The sequence below is a fragment of the Drosophila sulfurigaster genome, chromosome 2R, assembly GCF_023558435.1.
Source record: "Drosophila sulfurigaster albostrigata strain 15112-1811.04 chromosome 2R, ASM2355843v2, whole genome shotgun sequence".
Classification (NCBI taxonomy): Eukaryota; Metazoa; Arthropoda; class Insecta; order Diptera; family Drosophilidae; genus Drosophila; species Drosophila sulfurigaster.
The window spans coordinates 2,149,245-2,175,477 of NC_084882.1; the positions used below are offsets into that span (position 1 = coordinate 2,149,245).

The 26,233-nt window shown below is 36.2% G+C and overlaps 1 protein-coding gene across 16 annotated transcripts in view; it reads right to left on the bottom strand.

The window, feature by feature from the left end:
• LOC133835510 (autophagy-related protein 2 homolog B) overlaps positions 1-26,233 on the bottom strand; it is a 93,890-nt gene that overhangs the window by 26,116 nt on the left and 41,541 nt on the right. For 5 of the 16 annotated variants that reach the window (XR_009893592.1, XM_062265471.1, XM_062265473.1 and 2 more), the window contains 5 exons: positions 22,401-22,521; positions 20,265-20,719; positions 19,031-19,194; positions 17,158-17,262; positions 15,900-15,982 (listed from right to left, as the gene is read on the bottom strand). Coding sequence is in view for 13 of the 16 variants with exons in the window: in XM_062265471.1 (XP_062121455.1) it covers positions 15,900-15,982; positions 17,158-17,262; positions 19,031-19,194; positions 20,265-20,719; positions 22,401-22,521 (928 nt within the window). In the remaining 3 variants the exon portion in view is untranslated. Of the gene's footprint in view, positions 1-3,786; positions 3,851-14,309; positions 14,341-15,899; positions 15,983-16,698; positions 17,065-17,157; positions 17,263-19,030; positions 19,195-20,264; positions 20,720-22,400; positions 22,522-26,233 lie in introns of those variants that run through there. The other 11 variants (XR_009893593.1, XM_062265483.1, XM_062265475.1 and 8 more) reach the window with 10 other exon arrangements.

A 26,233-nucleotide genomic window follows, 5' to 3' on the forward strand; every position in this document is an offset into this window, starting at 1 on the left:
AATCCGAAATACATTCGAGCAAAGGGAGTACTGCACTGCGATATTTCTGGACGTATCACAAGCTTTCGACAGAGTATGGTTAGAAGGTCTAATGCACAAAATTTCAGAAATGCTCCCAATCAACACTCACAAACTTCTGAAGTCATACCTATACAACAGGAAATTCTCAGTAAGATGTAATTCAGCCATGTCCGATGACTACATCATTAGAGCCGGAGTTCCTCAAGGCAGCGTGCTTGGACCAACACTTTACCTTATCTACACTGCGGACATCCCAACGAGCAGGAATCTAACCACATCCACTTTTGCAGATGACACAGCGATCCTAAGCCGCTCGAGATGCCCCAAGCAAGCAACGGCGCAACTTGCTATACACCTGGTGGCAGTGGAGAAATGGCTATCCGACTGGCGAATCAAAGTTAACGAACAAAAATGCAAACAAGTAACGTTCACTCTTAACAGGCAAGACTGCCCTCCACTTATTCTTAACAACACAGTGGTTCCGATAGCAAATGTAGTAACATATCTTGGCGTACACCTCGATAGACGGCTTACGTGGCGCAGCCACATTGAAGCCAAAAGAACGCATTTAAAGCTCAAAGCCAACAGCCTCCACTGGCTTATCAATAGCCGCTCGCCCCTTAGCTTGGACTACAAGGTACTCCTATATAACACCGTCTTGAAACCAATCTGGATGTACGGCTCCCAGTTGTGGGGGAATGCCAGTAACAGCAGTGTGGATATAATTCAACGAACTCAATCAAAAATTCTCAGAACCATCACCGTGGTACGTTCGGAATGAAAACATTCACAGGGACCTTCACATACCACTCGTCAGAGAAGAGATAGCACAAATCAAAACAAAGTACTACAACAGGCTATCAGTACATCCAAATCATCTCGCGAGAGCGCTCACGCGAGTTTCCAGCAGTTCTCGTCTTCGCCGCAACGACCTTCCAATCCAGCGCTAATTATTAGGACCACGTAATCTCTATTTCAGTTCAAAACAAACTGTTAGATATTGTATTATTTTAAGATTTGCAACCTTATTGTTAGACTCATAAAGAGAAGATCCAATAAAAACAAACTAAGCTTAAAAAAACCTTATTGGATTCCCAAACAATTTGTTATGCTGAATAATAAGTTATTATTTTAAAAGAACTTAAAATGTCTGTTTGCTTCTTATTATTTACGAGATTCTTATGAAGTTCCTCAGGGTAGTCATCTCAGCGTTATATCTCCACATTGTTCATAAATTATCTACCGAGAGTTTTAATACGGCAACGGGAACCTATGTATACTTTGATAATCTGGGTATTGTTTGTCGATTGGGTTCCGCGCGTAACAAGCATTTGTTTGGTATCGCTTGAACTTAAACGTGCATACTTCTACACCAACGTTCAAACAAATGAGTTTCATCATTTTCGGATTCAACTCAATACATATCACAGATATCTAATCATAATTTTTTAAAAATCAAACCTTCCGTTGAATTTCGCATTTAATGGTTTTGAGCATTTTTATTTCTTATTTATTCCAATGTTTATCAATAGTATTCCAATGTTGTTTAAGTTCTTGGATATATTTTGTTTTTAAAGAAAAAAAAATTTATGAAAAAACCTACCTGACATTAGATTGAATATTAGTCAAACACGCAACACACGGCGCTGCTAATGCAATATACACCAAGCGAGGAGGTAGGGAAAATACAGCCGCAGACGCTCGTAAGGCACAATCGATTTTGTCAGGGGTGTTAAAGTACATAGCAAATTGTATGTTTTAAGAGTATTTTCTTGCGAAGTGCAAAAATGATTATTTTTTCTTATTTTTTTTTTTATAAATTTAGGCTTATCTTTACTTAAATAAAACATTTACTGCCATTTTTTTCAATTATTGTTCCAGTACACAATCTAACAACACATGCAACAAATGATTTGCAAATTACACAATAATTCTAAAGAATTTACAATTTTTCTTTACTAATTTTTAGTAAATTTTAAATACGTTCAATAAAGTGTTTTTTTTTACCTTATACCAAACTTCCTCTTCCATACTTCTCTTCTTGCGCAAGTGCACTACAAGAACGGTTTACGCTACACAAAACTTTAGTGTGTATGGTTTCTTTCTTTTGAGTCTCTATCACTATTTTATGAAACTGTCAAACTTTCCGCTACTTGGCCTTTGCCCATCTACCCTTTGTTTTGATTCCGCCTGCTACCTCGTTTGTAAAAACTCCTTCCTTGCCAAGACGACTTGCCACTCACCACATCGACGCTTCCGCTTCAAAAGTTGCAAGTGCTCAGCGTAGTCAGGCAGCCACTCGAGCCTTCCAAGCGAAATTCACTAGACCCCGAACTACGGCTTTCAACAATTTCATCACCGTTTCGGGCAGCGATTAAGGAGCTGCAGTGCATTCGCAGATTGCATCCATATGTCTCTATGCTCGACCAAGCTTCCCAAACTCATACTCTCACAATAGGAGTAGTCAGCCAGCTCCGAGTGTGCACTAACGCACATAATAGCTTCACATGCAAAGGAACCCATAACGCTCAGCTACATCGCTGTGATACTAGTCAGATTAGTGCCTGTGCAGCCCCCAATCCAAGTCCAAATCCGAATATACAGTCCCCGCTAGATCTGACGGTTTTCAAAAGCAATATGCGGGATTTTTACTAGTGTTTTACTATCACCATCTGGGTATTTCACAATTTTCAAAACGATCGTGTGTGACAGTTTAAATGCCGAAAGTTTATAAGCAAAATCCGCGTCATGCTTGGTTGCAAGACCCAGCATTTAAGGATTGGCTAATAATCAAAAATGCTTTTGCAAATATTGCAAATCCAGCATTAATGCAAAACTGTCTGATTTGCACGCGCATGCCAAAACAAATAAGTACAAGTCTTTGTCATCTGTGTTTTCACAGACGAACAAAATAACGTTTATTCCATCTGTCACTTCAAAAACCTGCCTGCAAAAGGCGGCATTGTCTTTGTATGTTGCGGCGCATTCGTCGGTGAGCCCCATTGACCATTTGGGATTGTTGTGCGGGACAAATTTTTAGGATGGCGGCTCTAAAGCTTCATAGAACAAAGTGCTCCAGTATTATAACAAATATTTTGGCTCCAAGCTTTAAATCGTTATTAAAGGAGGATATCGGTGATGCCAAGTATAGCTTGTTGCCTGATGAGAGTACTGATATATGTAAGTGTCTGCAAGACACTTGGTAAGTTAAAATGCTAATCATCCTAAAACACAATTAAATATATATTCTATATGCATAGGTGTTGCCATAAACTATTTTAGTTCAACATGTAGCTTTATATTTTGGCTATCATCCTAATTTTCTGGCGGTTTCTAGCGTCTTTCATATGTTACTTTAGCTATTTTAGGACCAGAAGAGTTGGTAACACTGCTCGGCACGGCGGTCATTAAAGCATGTCAGTAAGAATCGTCATAGGGTCCGAGGCTACGTTCATCTCTGAGCGATTTCTCTACCGCACCAAGTTGACTTTCTGACCCGTGCAAGCAAAAATCTCCGATCTTAATCAGGCGGTTGCTGCGCAAACACAGAAGTTATGGTACTTCAGCATTGGCTTTAAAACAAAGCCGAGACTCCATATTGAAGCATCAACTTTCGACGTTCCGTACTTTTACATAAGCGCGCAGATCAATATTCTCATCGGCGTGGATGTCCTTCCTTCTATCATCCTTAGCCGCTCCCGACTGAATATTTGCGGCAAGATTGTCTGGATTCTCAACGGCCCCATCTTACAGAGTGTGCCAAGATCCTTATTCACTTTCTCAACGAGAGTGTCCGAGTGCGAACGCAAGATCCTCGAATAGCTTTTTTCTGTTTTTTAGAAGGAATATTCCAGTAGAGCTGTTGAAAGAGTTGGACACCGTTTGTGAGGAGAACTTCACTCATATCTAGTGACCTTTCCGTTTTTTAGAAGGAATATTCCAGTAGAGCTGTTGAAAGAGTTGGACACCGTTTGTGAGGAGAACTTCACTCATATCTAGTGACCTTTCCGTTCCAAACACCCGATTGCATTGATTTGGGTCATGCAAAATAAATTCTCTTAATTTCTAAAAAATTGAAACTGTTTTTCCAGAAACGCAGACCTAAAGTTCCAGTAGAACTACATCGTCATGGATAAAATAAAAGCCACTCCGGGACACGCTATTCCTGTGACTTAAATGCTTGGCGTCAGCAAAATTTCAATAAAAAGAAGGAATTTCTCTTCCAGATTGTCAAGCTGTTCGATCCAGCCGAGTTGCTAGACCCCTTTGTCATCCAAGTCAAGTTCTTCATGTATGAGATCTGTCTAAAGACTTTCTAGTGGGACAAACCTTTGCCACTATATTATTCTAGACAAATGGAAGAAATACCTCGAGAGCTCTCCTGCAATATATAACATCAGCGGCTCTTGGTGGTTGCAATTTAAGCAATACCGCGGCTTCTATGTATTCCGTATTGAGACAGTGCGTTGCCACGCACCTCCTCACGGCCAAGACCAGGGTAGCCCCGGTCAAGCGTTTATTCATCCCTACATTAGAACTGTGAGGTGCAGTTCTTCTAACTGAACTCGTGGCAAGGTGCAGTTCTTCTAACTGAACTCGTGGCAGTCACTCATCGTAAACTCTCGGCTCTACCATTGTCCTGGTATGGCTGAACAACCGTATTTCCAAGATAAGGCAAATCATAAATTGGTTCCAAGTTCGATCTGAACAAAACCCTGCAGATCCCATTCCGGAGACTCTACCTGAGCACCGTATTAAGTGCTTACCATAGTTTGAAGACCTTCTCAGCAGGTTCTCAGACTTTTATTCACTTCATTGATGGGAGTCGGAAACTGGCCACTCCAAGCTCCATTCAGATCAGCACAAACGAACTCTGCTGAGTTAAAATGCGACTAATCGTCATGTTGCTATGCAAAGACTTCTCAACCGAGTAGCACTGATTGAGTTGCCAGAAACTGAACGAGACATGAATCCATGTATTGACGGCAAAAAGACGTGCGGTCACGGAAAAGCGTCCAATTCCTTGAGCTACAACATTTATTTTTCGTCGGGTGCTCGTCTGTTGGTCCGATTCACCCATCGCATATCCTTGCGTAGGGCGAAACAAATTGGTTGGTCAAAGGTTCTCATCAAAGCCATCCACGCATGTATGGCCTACATGATTTTCAAAAAGAGATTGAAAATTCAAATGATGGGTGACCTACCCACTTCACAACTTCTTTAAGAGATCTTTTACACACACCGATCGATTTCGCGGGATCTTTTAACATTACGTCTGCATCTTCGTATGCTTCAGCACGAAGGCAATACATTTGACCCTCATCGAAAAATTCTTAGTTTGCCTTCTCCCGTTTAGTGACCCAACGTGGATATCCGCATCAGATGTATTCTGACAACGGAAAGCCATTTGTTTAAGCGGCTAAGCAGATTTCGAGAGTTTCTGGAAAAGATACGAGAATGAATAGTGTCTAAACCTGACTATCAAGGCCTATCCTGGCATTTCAAACTTTCGGGCGCCCCACACATAGGCGAATTATGGAAAGCGGGCATGATGAAATTTAGGTCACTCTTCTACAATGCCACGCCATCATTCAACCCTTTAGTGGCTTTGATTCCTTGTCACTTCATAATATACGGTCCACTGTCCAGCAATCGCAAAACCCGTCGCCTCCATCTTCAACCGCTGGCATAGACTGAAGGCTTTTTAGCACCAACTTTCTCTCCGCTGGCTTTCCAGCACACACTAAGAAGCTTCACAAGCGGACCAAATGGCCATCCCACACCAAAGATATGAATCGGCGACATGGTCATCGTGAAGGAATACAATTTTCCTATCAACGGCACATGGGTCACGTGATGGCCACATGTTCTGGCATGGACGAAAAGTCCACGTCGTGGACGTGCTTACATCAAAATTAATTTTGCTCCCGATTGAGGACAGCAATCTTGAGAGAAGAGTCTGCAGGCAGGGCAATCCTTCTGCAACCTGTGGGATCTGCAACCGAGACCACACGCACGCGATGAGCACCGAGAACGGCAGCGGAGCGGCCACCCGTGAACCCTTCCGGCCATATTACGGTCCCGCTCCCACTCGCCCTTCGATCGTTACTCCAAGAAGGCTCACGGCGGACGCTAGCGCAGCAGACACAAGCGAAGGCCTGCGGTCTACATTTCGACCGTATCACTGCCTCTCACCTTTCGAGCGCCTTCAGCCCTCTCAACATCTATCACCTAAGGGGCACTGGAAAATTCTCTGATGTCACTGCTGCAGCATAAGGCCGTGACAATCCTCCCCAATACAAATATTCCGCTTGAAACCGGGTGCAAAACTATCAGGATGCAGATGATAATTGAGCCGAATCATTAGTACGGAAGGCGTCTGGACAGCAATCATCTGCTCCCTGACCTCGGATATCCGTCGTTGACCCTCAACTTGGCTCTCCCCTCAAAGACTTGGTGCTCGGTGCAGATGTGCATTCTCGCATCATTCAGCCTGGCCTGTTGCCGGGCACCAGCGGCCTGCCAATGGCAACCATCTGTCGCAATATTCTTCGAGTGCTTTTCAAAGAAAAACATATTTTTGAAATCTAAAACAAAGTGTTTGTACCTATCGATGCCACCCCACCAAACGAATTAAACATATAATAGCACTTACATAAATCCCGCTATTAATATATTTTACAGTCTACTAAATCATTGGCTTACGCTGACTATTCAACGGACGGAAGTTGTTATGGAAAGTGTGGGAACCGGTGCGAGGAGATACGGAAAGCACTAACGATGACTCTGCAGAGAGGGACGATGGCTCGCGCTCAAATGCAGGCCAGTAGTTCGAAAGCTATCAACGAGAGTGCATATAAAACTTGTATCATTTACTAAAAGTAATAATAAATAATATACATAAAATAGAAACAATATTTAGTGTTATTCACGGGTTATTACATTGGCGACGAGGTAAATTTAAAAAAAAAAACATTAACATTAACTAAATAATAATCAAAATAAAGCAAAGAGTTGTGCGGAAAATACTTGTGCAGTAAAAAGCCCAAAGACACGCATTCTGCGTACAGTTTGCAATTCCGTTAGTTGGTCTTTTCATTTCATTTTATGCATGCATTCGGTGCACTATGGGCAAATAGTCCTGAATTGCGGCATTTTTACCATTTTTGAAGATAGAAACATGAAACTTTGTACATATACCTAAAAATAAAGAACAAATTTCGGATTTTTCCTTTTTTCAATTGGACCACGCCTTTCTTCCCGCCCACCCTACCATGAGGTTATAATTTTCGATTTTTTTTCTAAAAATTTGTTTTAAAATATTTTAATGTAATATATTTAACAAAATTAAACTAAATTTATTAAATTAATATATTTTTAGCAAATTCGCATTTTAAATTTGATTTGGATCCATGCAAAATTAAATCAAAAACAAGTAAGAAATCTACAGTCGAGTGTACTCGACTGTGAGATACCCGCTACCCATTTTGAATAAAAGAAATATATTTTGCGGTATTTTTCTCAAAATATACTGAATATACTGAAAAAATACTAAAAATATACGAAATGGTATGTTTGGTATATCGATATAGTACCACATTCAAAATATACCATAGACGGCACAATATACCAGATTGTTAGCCAAAGTAACTAAGACCCCTAGTAAGTAGGCGTTTTTGCCCATACAAAAGTATTTCTTTAATAACTTCGACAATTTTTATCTGATCGCAAACAAATTTTCAGAAATCACAATTATTATAGCTATTATTGTATATACCAATTCTCAACTCTAGCTTTAAAATTACGCTTGTTATTTAATTTTTTTGATTTGCGTGGGCGGAAGTGGGCGTGGCAAAAATTTGAAATAAACTTGATCTGCGTGCAAATATAACAAGTGCTGTCGAAAAAAAATTATTGCTCTATCTCCTATAGTCTCTGAGATCTAGGTGTTCATACGGACGGACGGACAGACACACAGACGGACAGACAGACAGACGGACATGGCTAGATCGTCTCGGCTGTTGACGCTGATCAAGAATATATATACTTTATAGGGTCGGAGATGCCTCGTTCTACCTGTTACATACATTTCCTGCCGGCACAAAGTTGTAATACCCTTCTACCCTATGGGTAGCGGGTATAATTAATTAGAGCCCAATATTATGTTTTGTGACTCCATACCTTGGTGCCCAGTTATTAATTTATTCTTCACAAATCTCTTCCTCCAACTCCAGGGAACTTTGCCCGAAAATTTCGAGTTCATTATCTCCGCCTTCTTCTAACTGATTATCATTATTGTCTACACATGCCCATATTATTGGAGGCTCAATATCAGGAGACTCCAAAAGAGCTATAACATCTCTTGGTAGGCTTTTTTATAGTTTAATCTTTGGCCTTTCTTTAGATTTATAGTTGAAAGCAGTGGGTCAGAGGAATCCAATGCTCTATTAAACACATCTGATATAGTATTCAGGCGGCTGTTTTTCCTTGTATGAGAAAACATATCGAGTTTGTACAATTTTTTGCGCTCTTCTGACACATTTTCACGGAGAGCCCCTAGAAGAAGCACGGAGGTTTCCATATTTTTGGTGCCAATGTACTAGTACTTTATGCAAAATTTGAGAAATTGGATTGTTATTCTATCCGAAAAACTGAATAAGCTTATCTTTTATTAAGATTTCCTGAAAATCACTTAATTCATTTTCATCGATATTTTGCAAAACAAACTGCTTCACAGCAGTTTGTTGGAGGTTGTTTTTGCTCCAAAAATCAAGCAACGTTGAAAAATAAGACATAAATACAACTGCAACATTGAGTATTGCCGTAAATCGGGCAAAAACGGGCAACAATGTTAATCACTATTTGATTGTTAACAGTTTGGTTAATAACATTCAGCTTTAATATTGCCTCGACCGGCCTAGACGCACTAGTTACACTCCACAGAAACACACATACATTTGTTACCAGGGACCTAAAAACATACCAACAACACATTGCGCGATTGGACAATATTTCACATGTACCACAAATTTAGTGCCAATAATTAATATTACATACCTTGACGATTAAATTCCATATTCAAGCTTTTTTGTTTGATTTAATATTTGAATATAAAATTGACAGAAAAAATCACAAGTTTTCACGCCAATTTTTTTTAGAGGGTCCAGACCATAGTCTTTAAATATGGGCGAATAACAAATTACCAACGAAGTCTAAATTTTTTAAAAATATGTTTCAGTATTCTTGAAGTATTCTAATTCAAAAAATAAAGTCAATTTAATGATACCGAACACAAAAAAAAAATGTAAATATGCTGCACTTTGCGAATTTTTGCCCATAGTGCGTTGGTGGCGTGATCTTGGAAAACAAAGAGAGTAACGCATAAAAAAAAAAGAGAGTGTAACGAAATGGAATGCAAGGCGTTACAATCATCGCAGGTGTGATGCGTATCAAAGAGTGCACAAAAATAAATGCAGAAACAAGCAAATATGAGTTAAGAGAAAATTAAGTAACCATAGTGTTGGGGCAGTACTAAGAGTACGGGCCGAATTAAATACATACATATATATAAGTAAGTACGAAGCTGACTTTGAGTCAGGGGCAGTACTAAGTGTACGGGTCGAATTTAAAATATATGAAGCTGGCTGTCAGTCAGGGGCTATACAAAAAAAAAGTATGAGCCGCAAAAGTGTACGCTGAATACAACTTGACACTTAAAACGATCTGACTAAGTCAGTGGCAGTTTGCCAAATAAAACCAAAATTATTTTGTTTATCTCTTGATTTCAGGAATATCTGACAACAATGACGGAGAGCGTTATCAAGCCATTTTTCAGCGAAACAATTGAGAAGACTCTCTTGCGCGTTGAGTGGGAGAAATGGCTGCGAGCCTTCGAAATTTACCTGTTAGCGGAAGAAATTGATACCTCTGTTCGTAAGAGAAGCAAATTGCTGCATTTTGGGGGGGACCACAGCTTCAAACTGTAACATTCTCTTTACCTGATGCTATGGTAGAAAATGTTGTAGATAAAGATATAGACATATACAAGGTTCTGGTCGACAAGCTAAACGCATATTTCTCACCAAAGCAGAATTCAAGTTTTGAGAGGCACCTATTCAGAAATATTTGTCCTACGGAAGGAGAGTTTTTAAGCAAATTTGTGCTGAGATTGCGAAATCAGATTCAGAAATGTGACTTTGGGACCACTAAAACAGAAGTTGAGGAGACTTCCCTTAAGGACAAGATAATCGACAGCTGAGCCGGTGTTAATTAAAAAAAAAAAAAAACTTTTAGAAAAAGAGTACACATTGACTCAGGTAATTGATGTCTGCCAAGTCGATGAAGAGATTAATAAACAATCGGAGATGATGCGTTCAAAGCCAGAAACTGAGACGTTAAGAAAAATTTCAGCAGGACACGTTAACCTAAATAAACCATTTGAATGCGGAAGATGTGGCCGTAAAGGTCACAATAGCAACAGCCCGTAATGTTCAGCCATAAACCAGAAGTGCAATAAAGGCGCACGGATTGGCCATTTTGCAGTTAAATGTAAAACAAATCTGAAACGACAGCGATCCCATGACTATCATAACACCGCTAAACGTCAACGCAAATTGTTTTAAGATCCAAAACGATGATGAGGATGAGGTAATTAAATGTCGAGTTTGGGGTCGCAAACTCTCGCTGGTGATTGACTCTGGATCCCGTTATAATCTAATAAGCCCAAAGGACTGGGCCTGTCTGCAGATAGATAAAGCAACTGTTTTCAACGTTAGACCGAATTCAACGAATCAGTTCAGAGGATATGCTTCGCGCGAATTGCTGCAAGTAATTTGCGTTTGCAAAGCTCCTATATCTATTGGCCAGAATTCTGAGGTGTTTGCTACGTTTTTCGTAATAAAAAACGGAACACAATCACTACTCGGAAAGGACACAGCACTCAAACTAAATGCCTTACGTCTCGGGCTCTGTGTCAAGAAAATAGAAAAATTAACACCGTTCCCAAAATGGAAGGGGACACCAGTAAAGTTATCAATAAAGGCAGACATTAAGCCGGTTCAACAACCAATGAGGCGAATACCAATTGCCCTGGAAGACAAAATAACAGCAAAATTGGAAGAAGCACTTGCCCTTTATATCATCGAACCAGTAGTAGGCCATTCTCCCTGGATATCGCCCATGGTCATAGCATTTAAAGAAAACGGTGACATCAGAATATGCATCGATATGAGGCTGGCAAATAAGGCAATCTTGAGAGAGAATTATCCATTACCAATATTCGACACTTTTATGACTAAGTTGAAGGGCGCAGAATATTTCACACGACTGGATCTAAAAAGTGCATATCATCAGCTGGAGTTAGATGAGTCCAGCCGGAGCATAACCACATTTATTACCCCACGTCGGCTATTTAGGTATAAAAGGCTTATGTTTGGCGTTAACTCTGCTCCAGAGATTTTCCAGAGAAGACTCGAAGAGCTTTTAGCTTCATGCAAGAACGTGATGAACTACATCGACGATATAATTATTTTCGGAATCAGCGAGAAGGACCATGACGATGCAGTTCAGAAAGTCAAAGATGTTTTGAAGGAAAATAACGTTGTGTTGAATGAGGAAAAATGCGTTTGGAAAACGCAAGAAGTGAAATTTCTGGGACATATTCTGTCGAGTAAAGGTATTGAAGTGTATCCTGAAAAAGTCCAAACAATCCTTTCTTTTAGAGATCCCAAAAACAAGGAGGAGACTCGGAGTTTTTTAGGACTTGTTACTTACGTTGGTAAATTTATCCCCAACCTGGCAAATTGCACAGAGCCTTTAAGACGACTGTTGAAAAAGGAAAGCAAATTTAATTGGGGCGAAATAGAAAAAAAAAGCTTTTGAAGACCTAAAGTTACATTTAGAAAAAATACCAAGCTTGTCATATTTTGACCCAAACAAAAAGACACGTCTAATAGCGGATGCCAGCCCAGTTGCTCTGGGAGCAGTACTAGTTCAATTTGACACATCTGGAGAACCTAAAATTATTTTATTTGCAAGTCGCAGTCTATCCGACGTAGAAAAACGTTACTCTCAGACTGAAAAAGAAAGTCTCGCTCTAGTATGGGCTGTTGAAAAGTTCTACTTTTATTTAACTGGCTTGGAATTCGAATTGGTGACAGACCATAAGCCGTTCGAAACCATTTTTAGGCCAACCTCAAAACCGCCGGCACGAATTGAGCGATGGCTTTTATGCTTGCAAGCTTTTAAGTTCAAGGTGATATATAAAGCCGGTAAAGAAAACATTTCAGATAGCCTATCTCGATTATGTGAATTACCATCAACAAATTCGGATTGGCGTAAAACGGAACACAACATATTTCGAGTTGTTGAATACACTGTCCCTACATCATTGGACATTTCGGAAATAGCGCTAAAAAGTAGTGCTGATGAGGAAATTGTTGACGCGATGACATGTTTGGATGCCAACTCGTGGGAAAGCAGTACATCAAACAGTTATTACCCATTTCGCTTCGAAATTTCGATGCTAGGAAAGATCCTATTGGGGGGAACACGACTAATTATCCCAAAAAGTCTGCGGGAAAGAGTTCTAGAACTAGCTCATGAAGGACACCCTGGTGAGTCAGCCATGAAGCGTCGATTAAGAGTAAAGGTATGGTGGCCACGCATCGATCGAGATGTGGAAAATTTTGTGAAATCATGCAAAGATTGCATGTTAGTATCTCAGCCATTAAGACCGGCTCCTATGCAAAGAACTGCTTTTCCAACAAGCCCATGGAACTCTATAGCTAGTTTACTAGGCCCACTTCCAAACGGTAAATACGTCCTCGTATTTATCGACTATTTTTCCAGGTATATGGAACTAAAATTTTTACAATCTATATCATCGGAATCAATTATAGGAGCCATGAAAGAAATATTTTGTCGATTGGGTTTTCCGAGATATCTGCGAACGGATAACGGGAGACAATATATTAGTTCGTTGTTCGAACAATACTGCAGCACAAATGGCATCGAACTAATAAGGATCACACCATATTGGCCTCAGGCGAATGGCGAGGTCGAAAACATGAATCGATCTTTAGTGAAAAGTCTAAAAATAGCTCATCTTAACAAAACCAACTTTCAAGAAGACATTCAGCAGTTCATTTTAATGCATATTGTCACCCCGCACAGTACAACAGGTACCTCTCCTTCAGAACTTATGTTTAACAGAATGATTAAGGACAAAATTCCAAACATACAAGATGCATTGGGTGAAGCTCATGACTCGGAAGAAAAGGACAATGATTATATACAAAAAACATAAAGGAAAAGTATATGCAGATAAGAAGAGAGGAGCGAAAGAGATTAGTATTCAGGTGAGCGACAAGGTACTGATGAAGAATGTAGTGCTCCCTAATAAGTTGACACCAAATTTTGATACCACAACATATGAAGTCTTGGAGCGTGAAGGTAAAATTGTTAAATTGACAGGGGAGGGGAAAACACTTATAAGGGATGCTAGTCACCTAAAGAAAATTCCAGTTTCGAGCACAAGAATTTTACGGATTTAGCATTGACTGCGGCGGATTTTGGGAAGACACGTCAACAATCGTCGGTGGATACTCCCGAACAATACGACACATCATCTGGGACCTGGTTTAAAACTCAAACTGGTAAACAAAGGAGGGATGTGGGAACCGGTGCGAGTAGATACGGAGAGCGCCAACGATGACTCTGCAGAGAGGGACGATGGCTCGCGCTCAAATGCAGGCCAGTAGTTCGCAAGCTATCAACGAGAGTGCATATAATACTTGTGTCATTTACTAAAAGTAATAATAAATAATATACATAAAATAGAAACAATATTCAGTGTTATTCACGGGTTATTACAGAAAGTATGTACGACAAAGTTGATTTGCGTAATTCATAAAAATTGTTATTATAAAATTTAAAATTCTATCTCAATAACTCCATTAACGAGATGATCGATTTGGAGCTTTATTCAAAACTAATTTTATAATTTATTTAAAATTTGCTTATTCAGCAATTGTGGTTGAAAAAGGGTTGCGGTCAACAATCCAGAGACTCCTAGCTATTAACATTCATTGCGTTCAATCAGAAGATAAAGCTACGGAAGGCTAAGAACACTTTGACTGGCGGTTATGTTCAGTTGGGGAGAATTGGCAAGTCTAGAGATAGAAGTCCGTTGATCTTGGCCCGGTCTTACACTCAAGAGAAGGGGTTTCTTCGATGCGTACATCTATGATAATGTCCATTAAGAGTAATACGAAGCTCTTATGGATGACGGGGAATAATGTGATCTATCTACAGACAAACCTAATTATAAGAAATTTAATAATGAAACAATGCATGTTGATAGCAACTAAAAGCCGGTTACAGCCTCCGTATTTTCCCATACAAGTATTTTACGCTGATTTTTATACCCGCTACCCATAGGGTAGAAGGGTATTATAACTTTGTGCCGGCAGGAAATGTATGTAAAAGGTAGAAGGAGGCATCTCCGACCCTATAAAGTATATATATATATTTTTGATCAGCGTCAACAGCCGAGACGATCGAGCCATGTCCGTCCGTATGTCTGTGTATCTGTTCGTCCGTTCGTATGAAAAACTGGATCTCAGAGACTATAAGAGATAGAGTTAGGCATCTCCGACAAAATGAGCCAATACCTTTCTTCCATTTGTAACACAATTGACTTCTCTGCCATTGTTATTGAACGACCCTCTTGGGAGAGTCCTGTACATCTGCATAGCGTTCTTCATTGATGTCATGAAATCTTCAGAAATACTGAGCAGCTTGCAAAACGAAAGTTTGCGAAAGCCATTTTTTCTGTCTATCATCATTTTGATAACTTGTGTTGAGCAACATTCATATGAGAGAGCATTAGAGTAGTTATGAAAGAAAATTTGTTCATCTGTTCATCTTCCGGTCTGGTAAAATGAAATATGTCGCCTTCAAATTAATGTACCATAATAATTTAAGTTCTATCCAGCGCTAGTGTCACCGTCGACTTGCCCCTCTGTGAAGCGTTGGCAGAAACCTCCTTTGTTTCCTTTGCAAGGGCCGGCTCATATGACAATTTGAGCCTATTCTCTTCTTTATCATAGAGACACCCGCTACCCATTTTGAATAAAAGCAAAATATTCCGGTATTATTTTCAAAATATATCGAAAATACTACAAAAATACTAAAAATAAACCAAATGGTATATTTGTTATATACCAAATGGTTTATTTTAAATATACCGTAGACGTTACAATATTTCTTCAATAACTTCCACAATTTTATCTGATCGTAATCAAATTTTTAAGGCTCATAAATACTATAGTTATTATTGTATACACCATAATACCACCATATCACCCTTGATATTCGATTTTTTTGATGTTCGGGGGCGGAAGTGGGCGTGGCAAAAATTTGAAACAAACTTGATCTGCGTGCAGACATAACAAATGCTGTCAAAGTGTTTCATAAGTACGGACGGACAGACGGACATGGATCGTCTTGGCTGTTGTCTGATCAAGAATATACTATATATACTTTATAGGGTCGGAGATGCCTTCTTCTACCTGTTACATACATTTCCTGCCGGCACAAAGTTATAATACCCTTCAACCCTATGGGTAGCGGGTATAAATAGACCTCCTTGTCTGAGAGTGGTTAATTAATGTTCTATGACAAGTATTCGCCGTTTGTGGTTACATGTAAAATAATATTTTAACTTAATTACTAAGTTACTTAATTTACAGTTACTTAGTGACTAAGATACAGATTGGACCACTTGAAAGTGCATACTATGTACATTGGTGTCCAATATAGATATTACATTCTTTTCACTACCAACCCTTTTGTGATAATGACAAAAAAAATCTCACCTATAGTCAATTGCAAAATTCCATATATGGCCTTGTATTTCTGAGACAACTGCATATGGTTCATACTCTTCGATGGGAAAGTCCTAAAAAAAAATTGTTTTAATTGTGCAATTTAATTTTAATATTAAAACTTATCGCTAGGAAAATATATACATATATAATATACGTACATATGCAGACTACTGCGTTCATAAAACTGTAAAGCATCTACATATATCTCTGTTTCACAGAATTTTGTAACACCCACATTGTGTTATTATTTCTGCGAACAAATACGAGACAAGTAGTAAAGCTATTGTCGAAAATCAATACAACGTATTATTTTTAAAGTATACCCAATTAAAATTTTAAAAAATACTAAAATATAACAAAGACCATATTCAGTATACCGTACTACTACATTAAAATACAGGCATGCTCCGGTATTCACTTTTTGTTTTCGTTTTGGGACCCAAACTTAGATTTATGTTTTTAGGTGGTCCGGTTTTCACAAGTTTTTGGTCATCGTTTTGCTATCGGAACGTTTCATTTTTTACTTAACAGCTTATTTATTTTTTCAGAAGTAAACAACGCGAAAAAATGACTTTAGTATGTCCAATTTTACCCAACTTCAACAAATTTAATGCAATCCGTTTCATTATACAAGTATTTTTAACTTGCTCTTTCATTCCACCAAAAGTATGGATAACTCATGGCGTCGGCAGTTTTTGTTATTCGTTAGTTTTTATGATTCTTGAAAATGGTATATAGTATTAGTTCATTGATACATACATATGTGTACCAAACGTAGCCTTCGGTATATTATACCAATTTCTCGGTATATTATTTATTATTTCATACAATTTAAGAATAATATTTCACAGTATGTTTTTTTTTTTAAATGGTCCCTTGGGTATCTTACAGTCAAGCATACTCGACTGCGTCATTTTTAATTTTTGTTTTTTACCACTTTCGTTTCACATTAAGTCTTGCAATCGTTGGTAAAATCGCCTCAATAAATGTTGTGAATGTTGACAAAACAAATAGCATTTATTTGCAAATTAAATTTAGCTGGCAATCTCACCTTAGGATGAATTATTTATAGTTTAAAACAGTACAGTGCGAATTCTGAGAAATTCATTCTTATAGCTTCATGAAATGATGTTAGCAAATTTATGCAAAATATCTTTATTATGAATTTCTCAGAATTCGCACTGTACTGTATATATATATATATAGATATATATAGATTTATGCCTAGATGAACAACGATACTTACTGCTATATTAACGAAATCTATTAATTGATAAATCCAGTTGAAAGCTGCTTTTGCGGGTAAATGCAATAATATAGCTCCATTTATACCAAATGCTAGCTTAGTTCGCTGTTGAATAGAAAAAGTAAATTATTATTACATTTCTAAGGTCATACAAACATCGGCTGTTGTAGGCTGGTCTGACATGGTCGGACATGGCTATATAGTCTCGGCTGTTGACGCTGATAAAGAATATATATACTTTATAGGGTCGGAGATGCCTCCTTCTACCTGTTACATACATTTCCTGCCGGCACAAAGTTATAATACCCTTCTACCCTATGGGTAGCGGGTATAAAAAACTAAAAATTCGAGATATCAGGTTGTAAAGCAATTTCAATATATTCAAACAAATTGATGCTGTTTGTATTGTAAATATTTGAAATATAAGAGCATCACAGCAATCCTGGTACTGCCAATATTGATAAAACTAAACGTCATTACCCAGGTTCAATGGGAATATATCAATGGAATAAAGCTATAAAATACCAGGATTCTGACGGAAACTGCAGGTTTTATGGATCTGCTTCAGTTGCTCTGCAAATTCTGTTACTGCCTTGGTCGAATAGGCGAGTAACTTTAATTCACCAAATTTCAAGCATTAGCTTTAAATATGTTGCTTAAATATTTAAATAGGTTTATTTATTTATGGTACAATAAAAATTAATGGAAAAGACAGTTTAATTGTTCCCTTATTAAAATCAATGGTCACCATTTGCTCAAACTCACTAATAACATGAATGAACTATCACAGATTATTCTAAATGAGAAATTATATGAGACCGCCATATTAATTAATGTGAATTAATACTTCACTAATTTTTATTTTCAAAATTAACCCTCTTATTGCACATTTATCTATGGTCTACATCTACAATTTTTTAAAATTCTTAACAAATACGAAAGCTACAGTCGAAAGTGCTCGACTCTGAAACACCCGATACCCATTTTAAAATATACCGAATTAAAATACCACAAAATACTAAAAATATATGAAAGGTTGTATTATATATTTATTATTATATATATTATATATATTATATATTATTATATATATATATATATTATATATTAAGCTTAATTGATTTTGTTTCGTTTTGCGGGGGAGAAAAAGTAGATTTGATCTTTTATAATCTCTAAGAATCAGTTTTAAACCGATCAGTTAAAAATTTAAGAATTTTTTTTATATGGCAAAAATTGAATATTGCAATGGGGTCTTGGTTGATTTGGGTGACTACCTGGAATATTCTAATACAATACATACAATAATTATAGCATATTTTTATACCCAATACCAATAGGGTAAACGTGTTTATATATAACTTATAACTTTGTGCCGGCAGGAAATGTATGTTACAGGCAGATGGACACATCTCCCATCCTAAAAAGTACATATGTATAATGTTGAACATTAATCTAATTTTATTTCTGTAGCAGTTGTTATGTCTGCACACCAATCAAATTTGTTTCAACTTTCACCCCCGCAAATCGTCAGAAGTACAAACAATAATAACTATAGTATTTATGATTGCCGAAAATTTTGTTGCGATCAGATAGATGTCGAAGTGATTGAAAAAATACTTTTGTTTGTTCCAAAACGCCTACTTTTAGTGGTCTGGTCTTAGTTGCTTTGGCTGACAATCCGGTATATTTTGCAGTCTATGCATAAAAAAGGCTTCGGCATATTTTTAGTGTTTTTGTGGTATACAAATACAGATCGGTTTTGCTTTTATTAAAATTGGTATCTCACAGTCGAGCACACTTGATTGTAGCTTTCTTACCTGTTTTTATATCAGAAACTTACATGTATATAATACAATTGAAACTTAAAATTTACCTTTAAACGGTTAAACGGATGTTTTTTCAATTCAGCGACAACAGATATCATTTCATGGCGATTATTTATTTTATTACAGTCCCTGGACTTTTTAAAAATAATGCGTTTCAGATTTTTATCAAGACCGTCACTCCAAACTGATGTATATTCTTCAATTATTTGACCTAAAATGATAAAAAAAAAAAAAAAAATAGATTTATTATTTTTGTATGAAATATCCAATGTATGCTTTCAGTCAATTTTGTAAAATTCTATCTATTTAGATTTGATTTATTTACTCAAAATCGACATACAACTTGAACGGCCAATACAATTTTGATAACTTTATCGTATGCTAAGAATTTAATGTAAGAAATCCCTTTTTAAATACAATTTTACAATTTTACAATACAAGCATCAATCGATAAATATGTCTTGACAGCCATATTCTATATCTTGGACTAAAAGTTCTTTGCCTTATGTTGAGATCACTTATTATATCACGCAGATCAATATGATTTTTGATCACCTCTGTTAATCTATGCAAATTAAAACCCGGTTACCGGAAACCATAAATTTGAGAAGGTTTTCAAGAAACAGGATTATTGTATATGGCAAAAACGACTAAAGCGTTCGCGTTCACATCCAAATGCGGCTTGTGGGCCACAATAGAGAAAACTCCCTTTCGTTACATTTTATTATTGCGGCTTGTGGGCCACAATAGAGAAAACTCCCTTTCGTTACATTTTATTAGATGGTTTTTTAGGAACGTGTCAACTCAATTTAGTAGAAAAAATTTAAAAATTTGTGTAAGTTATTTCAAAACAGATGACAAACAGCTATTGACAGTTGAGATATGGTTTCGGCAAACTCTAGCAGCATTTATTTCGGCTGTCATAGGGTACACGACCTTTCCATATAAAAATAATGTTCAGCAAAATACACCATTCATCTAAAATGACTATAGTTACGTCGAAATGGACATATTCACTTGTTAATGTCCATTCAGTATACAGCAAAATTAAATAATTAATTGCTAAAATGAGTAAAACAAGATTTTTAGAGCGATATATATTTTACTTTTTTATATAATTTACTATATTTTTTGGTATATTTTTAAACTTTTTAATCATATCGCCGTTTTCGCAGAATTTATTAAATTTTTTTCTTTTAGAAAGAATTCCAGGGACACCAATAAAATTATATATATGTAAGAAAAATAAGAAATATATAATTTAAATGAAAATACACTCACCACAATGTAATATATCCGCATCATTTATTTGAACACATAAGTAACTTAGATTTTTATCATTATTACATCCAGTAACAAAAAAGCAAGAGAGCTCTTTTAAATTTAATTGAAGTTTTCCTTTTGTACTTGTTTGATCACGTTTTTCAAATTCTGGAATTTCTGGGTACATTATAAATATTCCTTCTTTAACACATAACTCAAAGGAAAACATATTATTAACTTCCTTTAATGTTGCTTTGTCGTATTTGGAGCTCTCAGTCGAGGTAGAATCTTTTTCATCTGATAAATTTATATAAACGTGTTTAGAGTATTGTAGTATATCTTCTTTTCTTTTTGGAATATTGTCATGAATTATATTACTGTTGTCAGTGTTCCTAAGCAAATTAACTCGAGGTTCCCACATGAATAAATCCCCATTTAGACGATTATAAATTATTTCATAGAGCTCCTTAGATCTGAAAAAAAAAATAAAATAAAAAAAATATATATATTTTTTCATATATACTATATATGTGTGTATATATATTACCTAATTAAGCTATATACAGTTTTTTTCCCTTATATCAACGATCATTCATTTAAACAAAACATAACATTTTTCAATATACATATATAAGCAACGCTTTATAGCTGTCTGGGTGGTGACTTCCCTCTTAGATCAGTTAAAAAAACACTAAACACTAAAATATAAATTTGGTACCTCTAAGCAAAATGAGTTTACTTTTAATATACCTCTTATTATAATACTTAATATAGCTAAATGTATATATACATATGTATGTGAAGAATGGCACTACTGGTTGCTGGCAACGAGTGGCAACGCGAGCTTTGGGAAAGGATATGGCAGCACTGAACGCGAAACCAAGATCGACGCGAAGTGTTAGTGTGTCGGGGTTGACAGGAACAGTTGTCCTCTAATCGTGTTGATCATTAATCTGTTTATTATATCATTACTTCACTACTTTTTTATATATCCTATCAATAAATTACTTAACTTTGTTACATGTATAGAATAAGATCAAAATTTCTGACCTATCGAAAAAGCAGAAAAAAATCTCATTTGGTAGATAACGACCTACTTTGTCAGACTGTTATAACTTTTTGAGAAAAAATTATAAAAATAGTGTAAAATTTGATATATTGTTAAATAACTATTAATTATATAATATTATTAAATTAATTTTTTTAATACAATTTAGAATTTTAAACTTCATCAATCAGCCTAAAGGATAATTAATAATTATTAGTCCCTGGTCCCTGTCCCGGTGCCTTTCTATGTTAATTTATTGAATACCTTTATATTTGTCATTATATGGTACATTTTACCATCTTATTTCGCATTAATTATTACAAGGTATTGGAAATATACTAAATGGGATATTTGGTATATCGAAATAGTACCACATTCAAAATATGCCATAGACGCCACATTATACCAGATTGCCAGCCAAAGCAACTAAGACCCCTAGTAAGTTGGCGTTTTTGTCCATACAAAAGTATTTCTTTAATAACTTCGATAATTTTTATCTGATCGCAAACAAATTTTCAGAAATCACAATTATTATAGCTATTATTGTATATACCAATTTTACTCTAGCTTTAAAATTACGCTTGTTATTCGATTTTTGTTGATTTGCGGGGTTGGAAGTGGGCGTGGCAAAAATTGGAAACAAACTTGATCTGCAATTATAGCTCTTTCTCTTATAGTCTCTGAGATCCAGTGTTTCATACGGGCAGACAGACGGACATGGTTAGATCGTCTCGGCTGTTGATCAAGAATATATACACTTTGTAGGGTCGGATCGGAGATGCCTTCTTCTATATGCTACATACGTTTCCTGCCTGCTCAAAGTTATAATACCCTTCTATCCTCTAGGTAGCGGGTATAAAAATATTTGTATGCTCTCCACCCAAAGCGTAGAATGAATGGTATTATATGTTAACCTTTAATTGCTTATCAAGAATGGTTTATGCTCCCCGAAAATTCCCATTTAAGCCTCCGATTAAATAGCGAACTAAAGTCCGTATGTAATGGTTTTGTTATTAAAATTTATAAGCTCATTACACATTACATTTTCATATCCTCCTAACCTATGGATAGCGCCAAAAAGTATAATAATTTAACTTTATACTTACTCTAAAACAATTTTAATATTTGGAATATAAATATATAATATCATGTGGGAGTAATATTTAGAGCTTTGGCAGAAGTCATTTATTTCTTCAGTATCTCCAGGTAAAAATATTTCTCTTTTATCTGCAAAAAAATATAAACGAAAATTAATTAATTATTTGTAACATATCAATAACAAACAAATATCAATTTTCAATTTCTTTTCTTAATTTCGCAATAAGATTTTGTTATTTTTATTTTAACATGAAAGTATGCTACAGTTGAATGTGCTCCAATATAAGATACCCAAGGCGGGATAAAAGATCTGGATCGGCGAATAACAATAGGTGCTGCAAAAAATTGTATTTTCATATATTGTAGTCTTTGAGATCTAGGAGTTCATGCGGATAGACAAATAGACAGACAAATAGTCCGTTACTTAATGCAAAATTTTACTACCTTGATATTTTAAATTATCAATATATTTGGTTTATTTATCATTATTTTTTCTAATCATGGAGCCATTACATTTTTTTGCAAGTTGACCCTGTCCGTAATTCCGCTCGAATTTCACTGATATCCCATTTCCACAGCACTAAAACCTCGGGCTTTTCCTAATAGTTTTTTTATACACGCTACCCATAGGGTAGAAGGATATTATAACTTTGTGCCGGCAGGAAATGTATGTAACAGGTAGAGGAGGCATCTCCGACCCTATAAAGTATATATATTCTTGATCAGCGTCAAAAGCCGAGACGATATAGCCATGTCCGTCTGTCCGTATGAACACCTAGATTTCAGAGACTATAAGAGATAGAGCTATAATTTTTTTTCGACAGCATTTGTTATGTTTGCACGCAGATCAAGTTTGTTTCAACGCCCACTTCCGCCCCGGAAATCAGAAAAATCGAATAACAAGCTAGAGTTGGTGTATATTATAATTACTATAGTAGTTACGATTCCTGAAAATTTGGTTGCGATCAGATAAAAATTGTGGAAGTTGTTAAAGAAATACTTTTGTGTGGGCAATAACGCCTACTTACTAGGGGTCTGAGTTGCTTTGGCCGACAATCTGGTACATTGCGCCGTCTATGCTATATTTTGAATGGTGTGCTGTATCGATATACCAAACATACCATTTGGTATATTTTTAGTATTTTTAGTATTTTCGGTATATTTTGAAAATAATACCGCAATATTTTGCCCTTATTAAAAATGGGTAGCGGGTATCTCACAGTCGAGCACAATCAACTGTAACTTTCTTACTTGTTTAATATTAGGGGGTCACAGAAATTATTGGGAAATCACGAAACATCAAACCACTGAAACATTTCTTTTTGTCATGCCACAGAATGACGAGAGGTTTGTCTAGTCAAGAACCTTTATAGTGTAATGAAAAAAATGGTAAAATTCTCTCCTACCAACCAATCAAAAATTATTGGCAACTCTCAGTTTAGGATGCAAACTGCTGTTTACGATTATTATCAAAATAGGCCTGTGTAAGTATTTTGTTTAAAATGCCTATTGCCAGCTGAGTTCAGCTGCAGTGTCAGAGCTGCTGCTACTGCTAACCTGTACCTTTCTGTAAAGTTATAGGTATAAAGCTATAAACAAATAAATAAGTACACACAATTAATGATCGAAAATTAAATTTCTTTAATTTAAACAAAAATTATATACATGGTGGTCGTGCTCTTTATACCCGCTACCCATAGGGTAGAAGGGTATTATAACTTTGTGCCGGCAGGAAATGTAACTAACAGGCATAAGGAGGCATTCCAACCACATAAAGTATATATTAAAGTTATTTAAGAAATTTTTTTGTATGGACAAAAACGCCTACTTACTGGGGGTCTTAGTTGCTTTGGCTGACAATCTGGTATATATTGCACTCTATAGTATATATCAAGTGTAGTACCATATCAATATACCAAATATGCAATTTAGTATCTTCTTGGTATTTTGTTTTATATTTTTTAAAAGTGTATTTTGAAAAAACTACCGGAAATATTTTGCTTTTATTCAAAATGGGTAGCGGGTATCTCACAGTCGAGCGCACTCGACTGAAGCTTCCTTACTTGTATTCACTTGTTACTGCAAACTTTTTTCAATTTTTGTGCTGCCACAAAATCTAAACAACACAAGCTATAAATGTGTACTAGACATCTGCATGAGACCACTCACAACATACGTCTCATTGAATACATTCGAATGGAATGGAATGGAATGAGTGGAATGCAAGAAATGAATCGACATTGTATCAGTATAAGTTCGCGTTTTGCTTCATAGCTTGGGACGTTGAACGAAATGAAAGAGAACGAATGAAGCGAAAAGGGAAATGACAAATTTGACACTGCGTAGTATATTCGAGTAATTCGAGTTGTTGCGTGCAAATTCGGTCCATTCTTTTTCTGAGGCCTGCAGTTCAAAGACGCATTCATGAACATCTTATTAATAAAAGAAGCGGACGAATCTGTATGTATTTGTAGTCTTTTTGTCTTTTTAGTTTAATGTTGTTGTTTTAATTTATATTTACAGTTTAATTTTATTTACAGTTGCAACTTGAATCGTTCGAATTCAGCGTCTCAGTTTTCTGAGTTCTCACTTCATTCAATTCGTTTCTCTTTCTCTATTCTTTGTGCGACTGAGTCGTACGTAAGCGAGTCAACTCATTCACTTCAGTTTGGCTTTGCTTTCAAATTCACTCAACTCATTTTGAGCATTGTGCATTTGAATGTGATTTTTTTGCCACTCATGCAGATGTCTATTGTGTACAATAATTGCACAATAATTTCGAAAATAAATAAACAATTTCAATCCATTCTAAATAAACAAAATGTTTTTTTTTTACTTATTTTTAATAAATTTTAACTACGTTCAATACACTTTTTTTAACACTTGTGATCCGAATTCAGATACGAAAAAGTGGCATCAGTCTAGATCAAAATCAGCGTCAAAACACTGAACTGTTTTGGCGACTTAAGTGATTTGACTAGTGATTTACAAAAATGTTAAAATTTACAGAATATATAATTATTTAAACTGTTTAACACAAATTGACTACTATTTATAAATTAATGATATTTTTACATAAAATTAAGTTTCATTACTGTTTTTAACAAAAGCACTGTCAAGATAGTCATCGTTTTTGGTTCCTTCAAGTGAAGTTGAAGTGAAATTTGAGTGAAAGTGTTTTCTTTAGCACCCCTGTGTGTACATTCACATTCATAATTGTTAAAATCTAATTCCATTACCTTTGCTTCACTTTGGTTCATTAAATCACAATCAGGTGTGCTACAGAATTTCACCAGTGAAATTGATTCCGCTGACAGCAAACTAAACAAGTAAGAAAGCTACAGTCGAGTGTACTCGACTGTGAGATACCCGCTACCCATTTTGAATAAAAGAAATATATTTTGCGGTATTTTCTCAAAATATACCGAATATACTGCAAAAAAATACTAAAAATATATCAAATGGTATATTTGGTATATCGACATAGTACCGCATTCAAAATATACCATAGACGGCACAATGTACCAGATTGTCGGCCAACGCAAAAATTAGACCCCTAGTAAGTAGGCGTTTTTGCCCATACAAAAGTATTTCTTTAATAACTTCGACAATTTTTATCTGATTGCAACAAAATTTTCAGGAATCATAACTACTATAGTTATTATTGTATATATATTAAAATTCGGAACTCTAGCTTTAAAATTACGCTTGTTATTCGATTTTTTTGATTTTCGGGGGCGGAAGTGGGCGTGGCAAAAATTTGAAACAAACTTGATCTGCGTGCAAACATAACAAATGCTGTCGAAAAAAAATTATAGCTCTATCTCTTATAGTCTCTGAG